General features: G+C 43.1%; 1 protein-coding gene across 3 annotated transcripts in view; it reads left to right on the forward strand.

Moving 5' to 3' along the window:
* Nucleotides 1-209: 209 nt before the first annotated feature.
* Nucleotides 210-12,554, forward strand: part of MAPKBP1 (mitogen-activated protein kinase binding protein 1) — a 51,523-nt gene continuing 39,178 nt past the window's right edge. For 2 of the 3 annotated variants that reach the window (XM_002690805.6, XM_059890708.1), the window contains exons 1-2: nucleotides 210-304; nucleotides 856-1,077. In XM_002690805.6, the coding sequence (XP_002690851.2) occupies nucleotides 961-1,077 (117 nt within the window). In that variant the 5' untranslated portion in view covers nucleotides 210-304; nucleotides 856-960. Of the gene's footprint in view, nucleotides 1,078-12,554 lie in introns of all 3 variants that reach the window. The other variant, XM_059890707.1, reaches the window with a different exon arrangement.

Genomic DNA, 12,554 nt, shown 5'->3' on the forward strand with positions numbered 1-12,554 from the left:
GTCGCGACTGCATTGTGCGGAATCCGTGGATCCCGGGTGCCCAGTCCTCGCTTCCTAGGCCCTTTCCTGGGCCCCGCCCCATAAGCCGTACTCGTCCACTCTGGGAACGCCCCCGTGCGTAGAGGCCGCGCCCCCTCGTCTCCGCTCCTCCTATCCAGCCGGTGGCTGAGCCCAGACGGTAGTTCGCGTTTTGAGCCGCTCGTGCCACCATAGCTGCTTCTGCCGCTGCCGCAGCGGAGCTGAAATCGCTGAGCGCGATGCCTGAGGGCGCTGCGAGCCGGGCGGCCCTCGCGCCCGGGGGCTGGTGAGGCTGGGCCCGAGCGGGGGCGCTGGCGAGTAGCAGGGGCTTCTGAGGGACCGAAAAGCGAAGGATCTAGGGCTCCCGTGGCGGCCTGAGAGCGAGCTCGGGAGGGTCGTGGGTGGGGGAGGGAGGCCCCCGTGGCAGAAAGGGTTGCAGGGCCAAGACGAGCCCCGCCGGGCTGGGTGTCCCCGCGGCCGCCGGCGCAGGTGCTCACGACCGCTGCGGGGCTCCTTGGTAGCCTCGGTGTCCTCCTCCTTTAGACGCTGCTGTTGCCATGAAAACAATTGGGAGTTAACGGGAATCGGACCAGTCACTAGCCCTTCTAGGGCCCATCTTATCCTTTCAGTTGAACGCCTCTGGCAGGTGTGGGCCTGGCATTTCTTCGCAGCTCAGGCTTTTTAACGCCCCCTTTCCCTGAGTCTGTCCTTAAGGCGTTTTAAGAAACCGCGCAGGGCTTGAAGGTGGGAATGAGGCTAAGGGAGAGGGCAGTTACCTAGAGATAAGAGCTGCAGGCACAGCTTAGGCAGAAGGTAAGGTGGCCTCTACCATCTCAGGTCAGTGAGAGGGCATACTGGAAGGGCCTGTGGAGTGGGAAAGCATTGCCGCTGTTGAGGCAAGTCCCAGGATTGGGCCAGGAGCTGTCCCCGGGGCTCCCCATCATGATGGCTGTGGAGGGGTCAACCATTACCAGCCGGATCAAGAACCTTCTGCGATCCCCGTCCATCAAATTACGCAGGAGTAAGGCAGGAAACCGGCGAGAAGACCTCAGCTCCAAGGTGAGTCCTAGTATTGGGAGCCAACCCTTCCCATCCCTCCTCTCCCCTCCCCTTGTCTGCTCCACGTACATCTTTTACCTTACTCTTTCTGGGGAAAGAGGAGAACTAGAAGCTCATGGTAGCTCTAAAGGACCATCTCTGCCGCTCAAGAAAGCAATTATTTAGTTATAAGGTAAAGGGAAAAGAGCCTCATGGGTGAGCATGCTGAGATTCATCCGCGAAGAGCACGAGGAAGGCAACATGAGGGTTCAATTGTGGCCTCACTACAAACTAAGTCTATGCTTGGGGAAGCCAGTTGATATGCTGACTCAGTTTTCCTTCTTGGAAGAAGGTAGTGAGACCACGTATCCTGTGATGGGCTGAGCTACCACAAGTGTTAAGTGTCACAGCTGGGTTTCTCTAAGACAGTGGTAGCAGAAATGTGCTAAAACACCTTGTCAGAGGAATTGGCTTGGTAAATGCTCTTCCTTGGGGTCAAAACAAATTTACTTGTCTATGCAAGAGACCTGAATTAATTTAACTGGAGTTTCTTGGCTTTTTAGAAAAGGTAACATGCAAGGGGCCAAGTATCTGCCAGCCATGCAAATTCTGGTTTGCCCCTGGACATTGCTCATCTCATTCACTATATCCCACCCTGCTGCAGAAGTTCTCCAGGAACCAAGTCCCCTTCCATCCCCTCACTTGTCTGAGTGGTGGTGTTTATGCTTTCTTCAACTTCTAGAGCCCCACAAGTTTGGGAATACAAAAGCCGACTAAATTTATTTAATCCCTGAGGGAAAGTGGGGCCTTGTTCCCACAGGATCAGATTAGACTTTTGTGTCATATTAGCAGCCTGTAAACACAGTGGCCTTGTGTGGTGCAGGATTGCTACAGGGAGAGGCGTTTGAGACAGCAGCATTTTATTGCCTTGCCTGCATCTCTTCAGAGATGAGTAAACCCAGTGAGGAATGATTTGGAATGCTAATATACAGCATGGCAGAGTTCTGGGAGGACTTAACTCAGATCCCTGTCCCTTAGTGGAAGCTTACTTGGCTTTGGTCACAAATGACCCCCTTTCCTGTATATTCTCTCAGCAGGAATCATATTTGGCCACAAGGTTCCATGGCTGTGGAGAGAGTGACTTTTCCAGGGGCCCTCATTGATCATTGTTCATAATCTCCAAAGGCAGGAGAATGAGCCTGAAACATAGACAACTGTCTTGGATTTGGCTCTGTTCACTTGTTTGTTGTGTTGGATCATTCTTGGTGTTGGAGGCTCTCGTATTCCTGGCTGGTTACTTGGCAATGACCGGCACTGTTAGAGCCATCTTCTTGTATTTTTGGCCTCTTTTTCTGACCCAGAATGATACACGTAATAGAAATGTATGGTGGGATTTTAGTCTTCAGTATTAGTACTTATTGTAATTTTGGTCTGGAATCCAGAAGGTATGGTCACCATTCTTTAAAATTTACTATGTCATTAATCATTAATACATTCAACAAACGTTTATTAAGTGCCAATGATGTGTAGAATCAGTGATGAATAAAACATTATCCTTGCCATCAAAGAGCTTGTGGCTAGTCAGACATGTAAACAAATAATTACAACATGATGTGGCAAATGCTGTCCTGGAAGTATGTATAAAGGTGTTGATGGCAGTACAGGGGAGGGAACCTAAATCAGCTTAGGGGGATTAGGAAAAAACTTTCACCGAGGAAGGGATGCTTGAACAAGAGAAGAGGAGAAGCTCTCCAGGAAAACAGTGAAAACTGGAATCTTTGGCATCACCATTAAACGTCCCCGCTTCACATAGGAATTCAGTGCTTCAAACTGCTTTAAATGGCTTTGTTTGTCCTAGAGCTGTGAATGAAGGAAATACTTAGCTGAAGTTGAATGACCCTTGAATAGTCTGACTGAGCTCGAGTGCCGGTGCATATCTTTAGCACCCAAAACTAGGAGCTGCCTTTGCGTGCCTCAGACCTTGCCTCTTGCAGATGCCCGACTCCCGGCACTCTTTATTGAAGACTACCCGAGATGATTCTAAAAGCCTGCCTTATGGTAACCAACGTAAGACCTGGTGTATAAGGCTTCATGTGCTGCTCTAATATATGGTAGCTGTGGTAACAGTCATAGAGCTTGTGATTCATGGATAACTAACTCTGAAGCAAAATTTGAAGACCAAAAGACATACGTATTTTGTGGCGGTTGGGGGCAAAGAAGGAAGTGACAGAGGGCCTTTATGCAGCTCTTACCTCATATGGCCTGTTGCTTTGAATCATAACTGTTCCTTCTATCTAAAGTAGCCTTTTCACCAAATTCTCCACTTATTTTTAGATCCAACTCTATATTTACTGGAGCCACAGGGCCTTCTCAGACTAGCCCTACCACCTTGGAATCAGTCTCTAATTGTTCTTTATGTATGTCTTCATTTCTTAAGGTCAGGGCCATGTTCTTTATTTCCTTTACATCACCAGGCTTCATACAGTGTAAGGAATGGTCTAAATACTAAATGAATAAATGGATGAGAAAAATTAAAAGATCTCAAATATAGTGAAGGTAAATTCCAGAAGAAGAGCAAATGTTCAGGAGGAATTTGTGACTTCTTTAGAAATCAAAATTAGAAATAATAAAATGTTGAAAAGAAATTTAAAAAAGAAATAGAGACACATCCTATTTAAGTGTGAAGGGCATTAGAGAGAAAGAGAAGTATATATATCCAGAAAGTAGTGCTCATTAAAAGCTTTTTAATTCAGAAGAGACCTAGTTAAAAATATGGTTAAAATATGGTTAAAAGCCAAAGTGAGAGCCAGTAGAGATGGGGATTTAAGTTATTAGAGAGAGTAGGTGAGAGCTGGGATTTCTGTTATATTTTCTCTAAGGGAAGGAAAGAAGTCTCTGCAGTGTAACAGAATTAGAGAAGAGTAATTTGAGGTTTTATGCCAGATCTGCTGAGTCTTGACAAAGTGGAACTCAAGGTTATCAGCTGTAAACACCCTGCAACTTCAAATCCTGTGCAATTTTTCAATTCTTTCTCTCATTTTGGTTGAACTGTGGTTTTCCTTAAGAAGCAAATGTATGTGCTCTTGGTGGCTAAACCTCCCCCTCTTTTCTTAAACTTTCTGAAAGATTTTTATGTGGAAGGAGCTGAGTTGTTTTTCATTTTAACAAAGGACAGAAATGGACTGGAGCCAAGCAAGCAAGATTTAAGTTAGGGATACAAAAGCATTGCTTGTCCTGGAGCGTTGTTAGATTTTGAAGTGAGTAAGGGAGGTTTTGAAATCATCTTCCTTATTAATAGGCATTAGTCCAACCTGCATTATATATTAATATATTATCCCTTTGAAAACAATGGGCGGCTAAGTAACTGCAGCTTTCTTCTGGTTCTCAGTTTTTATAAGTCTAATTTACTCTCCGTCCCCCCCACCCCCATTTCTTTCCCCAATGTTTCTCCTGCCTGACTGTACGGTGGTGCTTTGTGCCTTTTAATATGTGGCAATGAGAAAAATTTGTGTAGGTGAGTTTCATAGAGAAGAAAAAACTGGCAGTAATCTAATTTCACCTTTTGCTTAGTGTTTGAACCCAGATATTAGTATTGTGACTCTATACTCTGCTGATTTGGTAGAGGGGGATCATATTCATTTTCAAAGCATTTATACATCACTGGATTTAGCTTCATGGTGCTCAACTTGGGGGAATGGTCAGGAGAGCTTTAAGACATCAGAATACCTGTGCAGCTTCTAAAAAGTACCCTTTCCTATGCCCCATCCTGTCTATATGGAATCAGAACCTCAGGGGGTAGAGTTTGTTGTTTGTGTATCTATTAAGTTCCACCAGCTGCCCACTGCTGGGTTATGAACCCCTTGGCTTACATGCTAGGTAGGACTCTGACATCTGTTGACTTCATACCCAAGTCCTCATTGAGGGTTCTTGGGAATGTATGAAGCTATCTCAGTAACTATATGCTTCTCCTTGTGTCTTCACAAATCTCCACAGTGTCTTCTGGACTAATTGTTCTGAAACTGCTATATCAGGGATAGATCTGAGAGAAGTGCCCTGTTGTAGGGTCATTTGTAAGGAGCTGATCACTGACTTAACTACAGATGGGCAGGAATTTCCCTTGGGGGCAGAAATAGGAAACTTTATGACAATCCCTGGGTCCTGGCCAGGTTTTTTTTGGTACCATTCCATTACCCACTCCCCTTGGGACTCATAGCAACCCAGAGTTTTTCATGTTTAATACACACTCTCTGGGTTCCCTGCCTAGAATAGATGACCGAGAGGAGAGGCCTCTGTGCCAGCAGCCCTGCCCCTCACCTGTTTTTGTGAGTGAACTTGGGCAAGTTCTTGTTGCATTTTCTGCCTCCAGTATATTCTTCAGTTAAGTCTTGTGAAGTGCTGTGAGCTCCTCAGAACAGGTGGTGTACAGTGAAAAGAGTGAGGTGTCCTCCTGGTCGTGTTCCTTTGATCTCCATTTCCTTTTCCTTCCGGTGCCTGCAGCTGCCCTCAGCCTTCAAAGTAAGTCTCACTGGGGAGACAGAAATTCTTCTCTTCGCAATCAAGCACCCCTTGCTTTGCCGTCTAAAATAGCCCAGTCTCTTCGGGCTCTAAGTTGTCTTGCAGAGCCTCCCCTCATCTACTTGGCCTCCTGCCTTTCAGGGTCTAACAGCACTGCTACTTCTCGCATTTCTTTTCCCTCTCTCAGCTTGTGATTTAGGGCAAGTTTCCCCTGTTGGATCAGGTTGAATGACTGTCTTATTTCTTGCTGATATTTTTAGTATCTTTGGGGCCATTGGTGTTTCTCTTGACTTCCCTCCCTCTTCTCCTTGTTATCTGTGTGTTTTCATTTCTTGACTAATGAGAAAACATTCATATTTAGAAATGAGGCTTCAGCCTGAGCTCTGTACCCTCTCTATCAACCCCCTGAGTCTCAAGTTGGACTTGTGGCTGATATCACTGCCCCTTTGTTTGGAAAACAGTCCAGGGTTTGAAATTTGGGACTGTGTTTATTCACACTAAGCTTCTCTGGGAACATGGCTGTCCCCTTTTGTTCTCAGAGTATCTGTTGATTTTTCCTTCATGTCTAGATTGCTGTGTTAGTAGGGAAAAAAGCTACAGTGTTTTCAGTAGGATTCGTTATATTATACGTCACATTCCCAGTGCTGCCAGCTAAGCCTCTCCTCTGGGCTCTGTTGTTTAATGCAGGACAGGGCCAGGTTTCTATCAGCCTTCTTTTATAATAATTCTCAGTAGGATGTGTAGTGAGAGCTGCCCACCTCTTTGGAAGTTTACTGAATCAAATCTGCATCATAGATTTTACTTTAGTTTCTGTTACCTCTTAAAAAAAAAAAAAAAGAGGGATGGGGAGGGCAAGAAATAAAGTGAGTGTGGTAGACAGACTGGGCAGTGTAGATCCTTAAGGTTGGTATTTTTGGTTGTTCAGATTTTCCAGATCTTGGTTTCCTTCCTCCTGACAGTTGTATCAGCAAGTCCACAGTGCTTCTCAATTGGCCACAGCATTTTCCTCTGGTTTTGAAGGATGCGTCCAGAAGAAAGAGTTCATACTTATCTCCTCTTTGACTTCTGGGGAGAGAATTCCGCCCTCACTCATCTTATCACAGAATGTGATGCTCTGTGTATTGCTTCCCTAGTCTATAAAACAACCTCTCTTCTTAGTTTAGATTTGTTAAGTTTATGCACTTTATCTCTCCTCCTAAACCTGGAATGGAGCTAAACATACTTTCCCTTCCCTGCCCCTACATTCATAGTTGAGATTTAAATATAGCGGAAGATCTTGGAACAACACTTTGTGAAACCACATGGCTGTTTTTATTCTCCCCCCACCTCCACTTTGTCACATTCTCTTTGGGAGGAATCCTGAGAAGGAATTCCTCAGCCTCTTCTGGGTTTGAGCATTGCTTCTCACTCGCACAGAGCTCACTACAATTTCTGACTTCCCGTCATGCCTCTCCTCTCTTTGCTGTCTCTGTTCCTTTAGTGATGCTTCTGGCCGTTTCCCTGTGAGTTTGGCTAACCCATTAAAGGTGCTTGCACAATTGGCACCCCACTACAGTACTCTTGCCTGGAGAATCCCAGGGATGGGGGAGCCTGGTGGGCTGCCGTCTGTAGGGTCGCACAGAGTTGGACACGACTGAAGCGACTTAGCAGCAGCACTTAAAAACTTTAAAAAAAATTGTGGAATAAATATAATAGACATTGAAAAGTTTATGAAATATAATAATATAGCCTTTTTTATTGTGCACAATTATAAAATGATTGCTCATGTAACCACCACCCAAGTCAAGAAACAGAATGCTGCCAAGGTGTTGGTACTTTCTGAAGGATGTGATGCTAAAGGTGTCATTAAGGTGAGATGAGGTTTTTGTCATATGTAATTAAGACGATTTTATTGTTAAAAATTGAAGTACCCGAGGACTTAATCTTGACTAGCTGTTCTTTTACTTTTCAAGTTTCTTTTTCCATCCATTATAGATTTGTGCCATTCCCCATTTCCAGGTAGTATGCTTTTTGGAACCACCCATTCCCAACTTTTGTTGTCCATGCTTCCTGTCTTTATCTTACAATAATAATACTGGAAATTCTAATATTTGTAGTGGTAATAGTGACTAATTTTTATTGAGCTTTTTGCTGTGTACTGTGCTAAGTATATACATACATTATTTAAGTTTCATACCACCCTACTGTAAGTACTGTTACTATCTCCATTTTGTAAATGAGGAAGCTGATGCTAAGAGAGGTGGTTATATATCCAGTGGATGACTGAGCTGTGATTCAAATCTTGGCTGTCTTAACTCCAAAGCCTGATCCTAAACTTTATCCTGTACTCCTCCCGGGGAATCTTCATGTGCAAAATATAACACTGAGCACAGAAATATGCCTAGTATTGCTGCAGCCAAGTGTCACATCTGTGATCAGCTTGAAAAAGAGCAGTACCTTTAAAAATGTACTTTTCCCCCAACATTCCCTATAAAATTAGTTTAATTAACTTCTCAGACTGTTGTTTTAGAACCATCATTCATTAACCCTTGTCCCTGTATGTCCTTGCTCCTCTTCCCACTCCCAACTCCAGATTTCCTGGACTGTATCCCAGCTTCTCATGCTGTGGTATCCTTAGAAAATGTACAGCTTGTGGGGTTCTGTGGGTCCGCGAATGTCAAGATGACAGGGCACAGCTGTGTGGTTCCAGATGACGATAAGCCACAAGCAGTTGCTGCTTCTCTCTCGGGGTTGGAGCGAGGTCGGGGAGTGAAGTGGAGACCAACTGATGCCTTGGTTGTGTGTGTGTGTGTGTGTGTGTGTGTGTGTGTGTGTGTATAGGGGGGTATCATGAGGCTTTAAACTGTTTTTTTCCTAGATGGCAGTTGATTGTGTAGCTTATACTCCTGGTGGCTTGCTAGTACTACCTACCCCAAATCTCTCCCTCATCACCCCAGTTCTCCACCTCTGTTACCTTGTAGCTGTCCCTATGCAAACTGACCTTGTCTTTGAAGTTGTGGAGAGTCACTGAGTTGAAATGCCTGTTTTCTGTGAAAGAAACTGAATCTGGAATATCCTGTGTCGGGGCTGACCTGGGTGATGATAGCTGGGGTTCAGTGAACATGAAAATAAGCAAAAATAACATCATTTGCCCACCTGATTCTGTTTGGCTGGGCAGGCTCCAGGTTTGCTAAGTTCCTTGAGCAAGTGCCTTGCCTCACTTGATGTGAAATTTGTATTCTCTTGATTTATTTCCTCAAGTAGGCAACAGTGATAACATCAGGGGTGCAAAAGCAAGGGATCTTAATGCATGCTTTCCTGCAGCTGGCCTAGTTAATCCTGAGGAGAGGAAGCCCCAAGCTACTTTGTGATCATGAAGGAGGGGTTGAGAGCATGCTCAGAAACCTTGACTCTTGCCATCACTCAACTACTGCCTGGAGGAAGGCAAGCAGCTGCTTGTCAGGATTTAACATGCAACAGGCAGGCTGCGGGCTTGCTTGCCTCTGGGACCCTGACACTACTGGTCAGCTTCTAGCTGGAAAAATACACTATCTTTGCACAATGTGATGGTTTTCATATGACATAATAACCTGCTGCTGATTTTCTAAACATGCCCTTTCTCCTTAGGATGTCCTTCTGTCCCCAGGCTGCTTTGGTCTCCCTTCTGAGGCCGCCATGCCACTGTGGTAGAGACTTTCCCTCCTAGCAAACCCAGAAATGGCTAGGGAACAGGGCTTCCAGGAGTTAACGTATAGACAAATTAACGAGTGGGGGCAAGAGGCCAGGGGCCTTGCTGAGATGCAGGTTAAGATTCAGACCCACCCCAAGACTCTGCAGTACCACCAGGCTCCCAAGTGGTGCCCACCATACTTCCAGTTGCGTGCTGGGAGTGGGTGTGGGTGTGAGGGGATTGGTGGTAGAGCGTAGTGGGGGCTGGTGGGACAGCTTCCTCACTTCTGAGGGCACTGATTTCTCTCTCATTTGTAAAACTGGAATACTTACAGCTTCCTCCCAGGGCTGTTGTGAGGATTAAATGAGGTTTAATGAACGTGAAAGCACAGTATAAAAGCTAAATAAGGTTACAGCTGTTACGGGGTTGCTAGTGTTATCAGGGTCCATAGATTTCTAGAATATCCAGGAATTTGTTTCTGATTTGCTGGCAAAATATTCGTTCAAGTTCCCATTTGTGAGAAGTCCTTTTTTGCAGGTTCAGCTTCTGTTCCAACGTTGAATCATCCTCCGTGCACCTTTATGCTGTGTCCTTTGCCTTGCCAATATTAACTTGTACCGACCGTGCTTTAACTAAGGACCAAAAAGAATGGCTTAGCAAATATTCTTTTTGATACCAGCTACTGTGTAATGTATTTCAGGGCTATGGATATGTTTTTTGGGAATGAAAAAACATCAAACTAGTGAACCGGGAGTGGGGAGAGTCCTAATTTACTGTGTCTGATTGAAGATCACTGGAGTAATAAGCATGCTTTTTAGCAGCAATAGCATCTATAGAAACAAATAGAACTTTTTTCTTCTTTGGGAGCTAATTCATTTATGTTGGGAAATAATTTGGGAAGTGAATTAGTCTTAGAGCTTCCTTTCAGACTACGAATTTAAAGGCAGAGTGAAAATGCATTAATTTTATGACCCATTGTTTTGAGTTTCTATACGGGACAAGAGTGAAATAACCTGTTTAAATAATTTTTGCTTAAAGAAAATATATCTGAAGATGGGGGGACACAAGTGCATTCATACCCTTCACTATCGGTGAAAGCAGAGACTGACCTAACCGTTTTTTTAAAGGACAACTTGGTAATATCCTTTAGAAGGAAAATTTACATATTCATCTCTTGATCTAGCAGTTATAGTTCTGGGATTTTATTCTATGCAAACATTCACACCACACAAAAGTATATATAACTGAACTTTTTGTTGTTAGGGAGCATTATTCACAGTAGTAAAATCTTTGAAGTAACCATCAATAGGGGATTGATGTATATCCATAAAATGAAATACCTTGTACTTGTTGGAAAAAATGAGGTCAACCTATGTATACTGACACGAGAGAGTATACAAAACCTATTATGTGACAAAAAGCAAACTGTGCAACAGCTTTTATGTTAATGATTATTTATATTTTGTTAAGACATGTATGTTAGTATGTGCATAGAAAAAATTGTGTGGCTATGAATACCAAATTGTTGTTAAAATTGGTTACCTCAGGGAGGGAGAGTAGATTATGCTGGACATTCACTATCTACATTTCTATATTTCTGTAATGTTGGAATTTTTTTACAATGAGTCTGTGTTATTTTTGTAAGTAGAAAAAAACAATAAAGATAAAAGTCTCTCCAATTTAAACGTGTATTTCATACTTAAATCTAAAATGTTTAAATTTAAAAATCTGTATACTCATTTTATGCACAAATGTTGGAAAATATATCTGGTATAATAAACTTTGTTTCTTTTAGTATTAATAATAAGATATAAAAATATCTTTCCACAAATTCATCATTAACTTCTTGAATTTGAGATAATCCATTTCTGATATCTTTAAAAATATTTCCTTGGTTAGTTTTGGTAAACAAAATATCTTTTTATACTTTCTGAAATATATGTGCTTTCTGAAAAGATTTTTTTTTACATAATATAGAGAAACATAAAGAAGAAAACAGGCCATTCATAATTCTAACATCCAGAGTAACTACTCATAGCTATATCCATTTCTGATTAAAAAGGACAGGTAAAGCTCTTTTAAAATAATAGTTGTTACTTTTATTAAGCAAAAATCTAAATCTTTTTTTGGACTTGTTAATTATAATTTAAGTCAGATTTATGAAGAGCCATGCCATGCATGTATTTACTAAAGTCAGGGGTAACAGTGTTTTGTTTGTAATCATTTAAGGCGCATGGATTATTCCATTTAGTCCTTCCCTACTCTTTCTGGAAAGGCACCAAAATCCTGCTTCCGGCTCCAACTTCTAGGATTGACTGTGATAGATGGAGGATTCTCTAGGAGATTAAAGAATTTACTAAGTAAAATAAACTAAAGAATATTCACAAATATTTTTAAAGTGCTAAAAGTGGATTCAAGGAATTCTCTGATGGTTCAGTGGTTACAGCTCCATGCTTTCACTGCCACGGGCATGGGTTCAATTGTTGGTTGGAGAACTAAGATCCCACAAGCCACGTGGCGCAGCCAGACAAAATAAGTAAAAGGTAAAAATGGATTCAACAGATACACTCTATTAAACATTGTGCCCTGTGCTATAAGCATAGAATTGTATGAGACACAGTCTTTGCCTTCCAGGAGATTATGGAGTAGTAGGAGAGAGAAGACAAATCCATAAAGAACTTCTGTACAAGATACTAAGTAACATATGCCATGTAAATGGTGAAAATTAAGTGCTGCTCTAAGAATACCAAGGAGGGAGGAGTCACTTCTGGCCAGGGTGAACACAGAAAGAATCATAGGGGATGTGATATTTGAGCCGGTTCTTAAAGGAAGGGTAGGGTTTCAGTGTGGGGTGGTGGATGCAAGGGAAGGGCATTCCAGGCAGAAGAATATAAACTAAAGCCCTGGAGCTCCTTTCCAGAATAATGAGTAATCCAGATTGACAAATACACATGATTCATATGGTGAGTAGAAGGAAATAGAATTAGAATGATAGGGCCCATTGACAGATGGATTCTAGGCTAAGACACTATAATTTGTTCAGTTGGCGTTAGGGAATCATTGGTTCAGAAGGTAAAGAATCTACCTGCAGTGTGGGAGACCTGGGTTCGATCCCTGTGTTGGGAAGATCCCCTGGAGGAGGGCATGGCAACTCACTCCAGTATTCTTGCCTGGAGAATCCCCATGATTACCAGAGAAGCCTGTAGGGCTACAGTCCATGGGGTCACAAAGAGTTGGACAGGACTGAGCAACTAAGTACAGCACAAGGAGTCATTGAAGGCTTCCCTGGTAACTCAGCAGGTAAAGAATCTGCCTGCCATGCAGGAGACCCCGG

This window comes from Bos taurus, chromosome 10 (assembly GCF_002263795.3).
Source record: "Bos taurus isolate L1 Dominette 01449 registration number 42190680 breed Hereford chromosome 10, ARS-UCD2.0, whole genome shotgun sequence".
NCBI classification, from domain to species: domain Eukaryota; kingdom Metazoa; phylum Chordata; class Mammalia; order Artiodactyla; family Bovidae; genus Bos; species Bos taurus.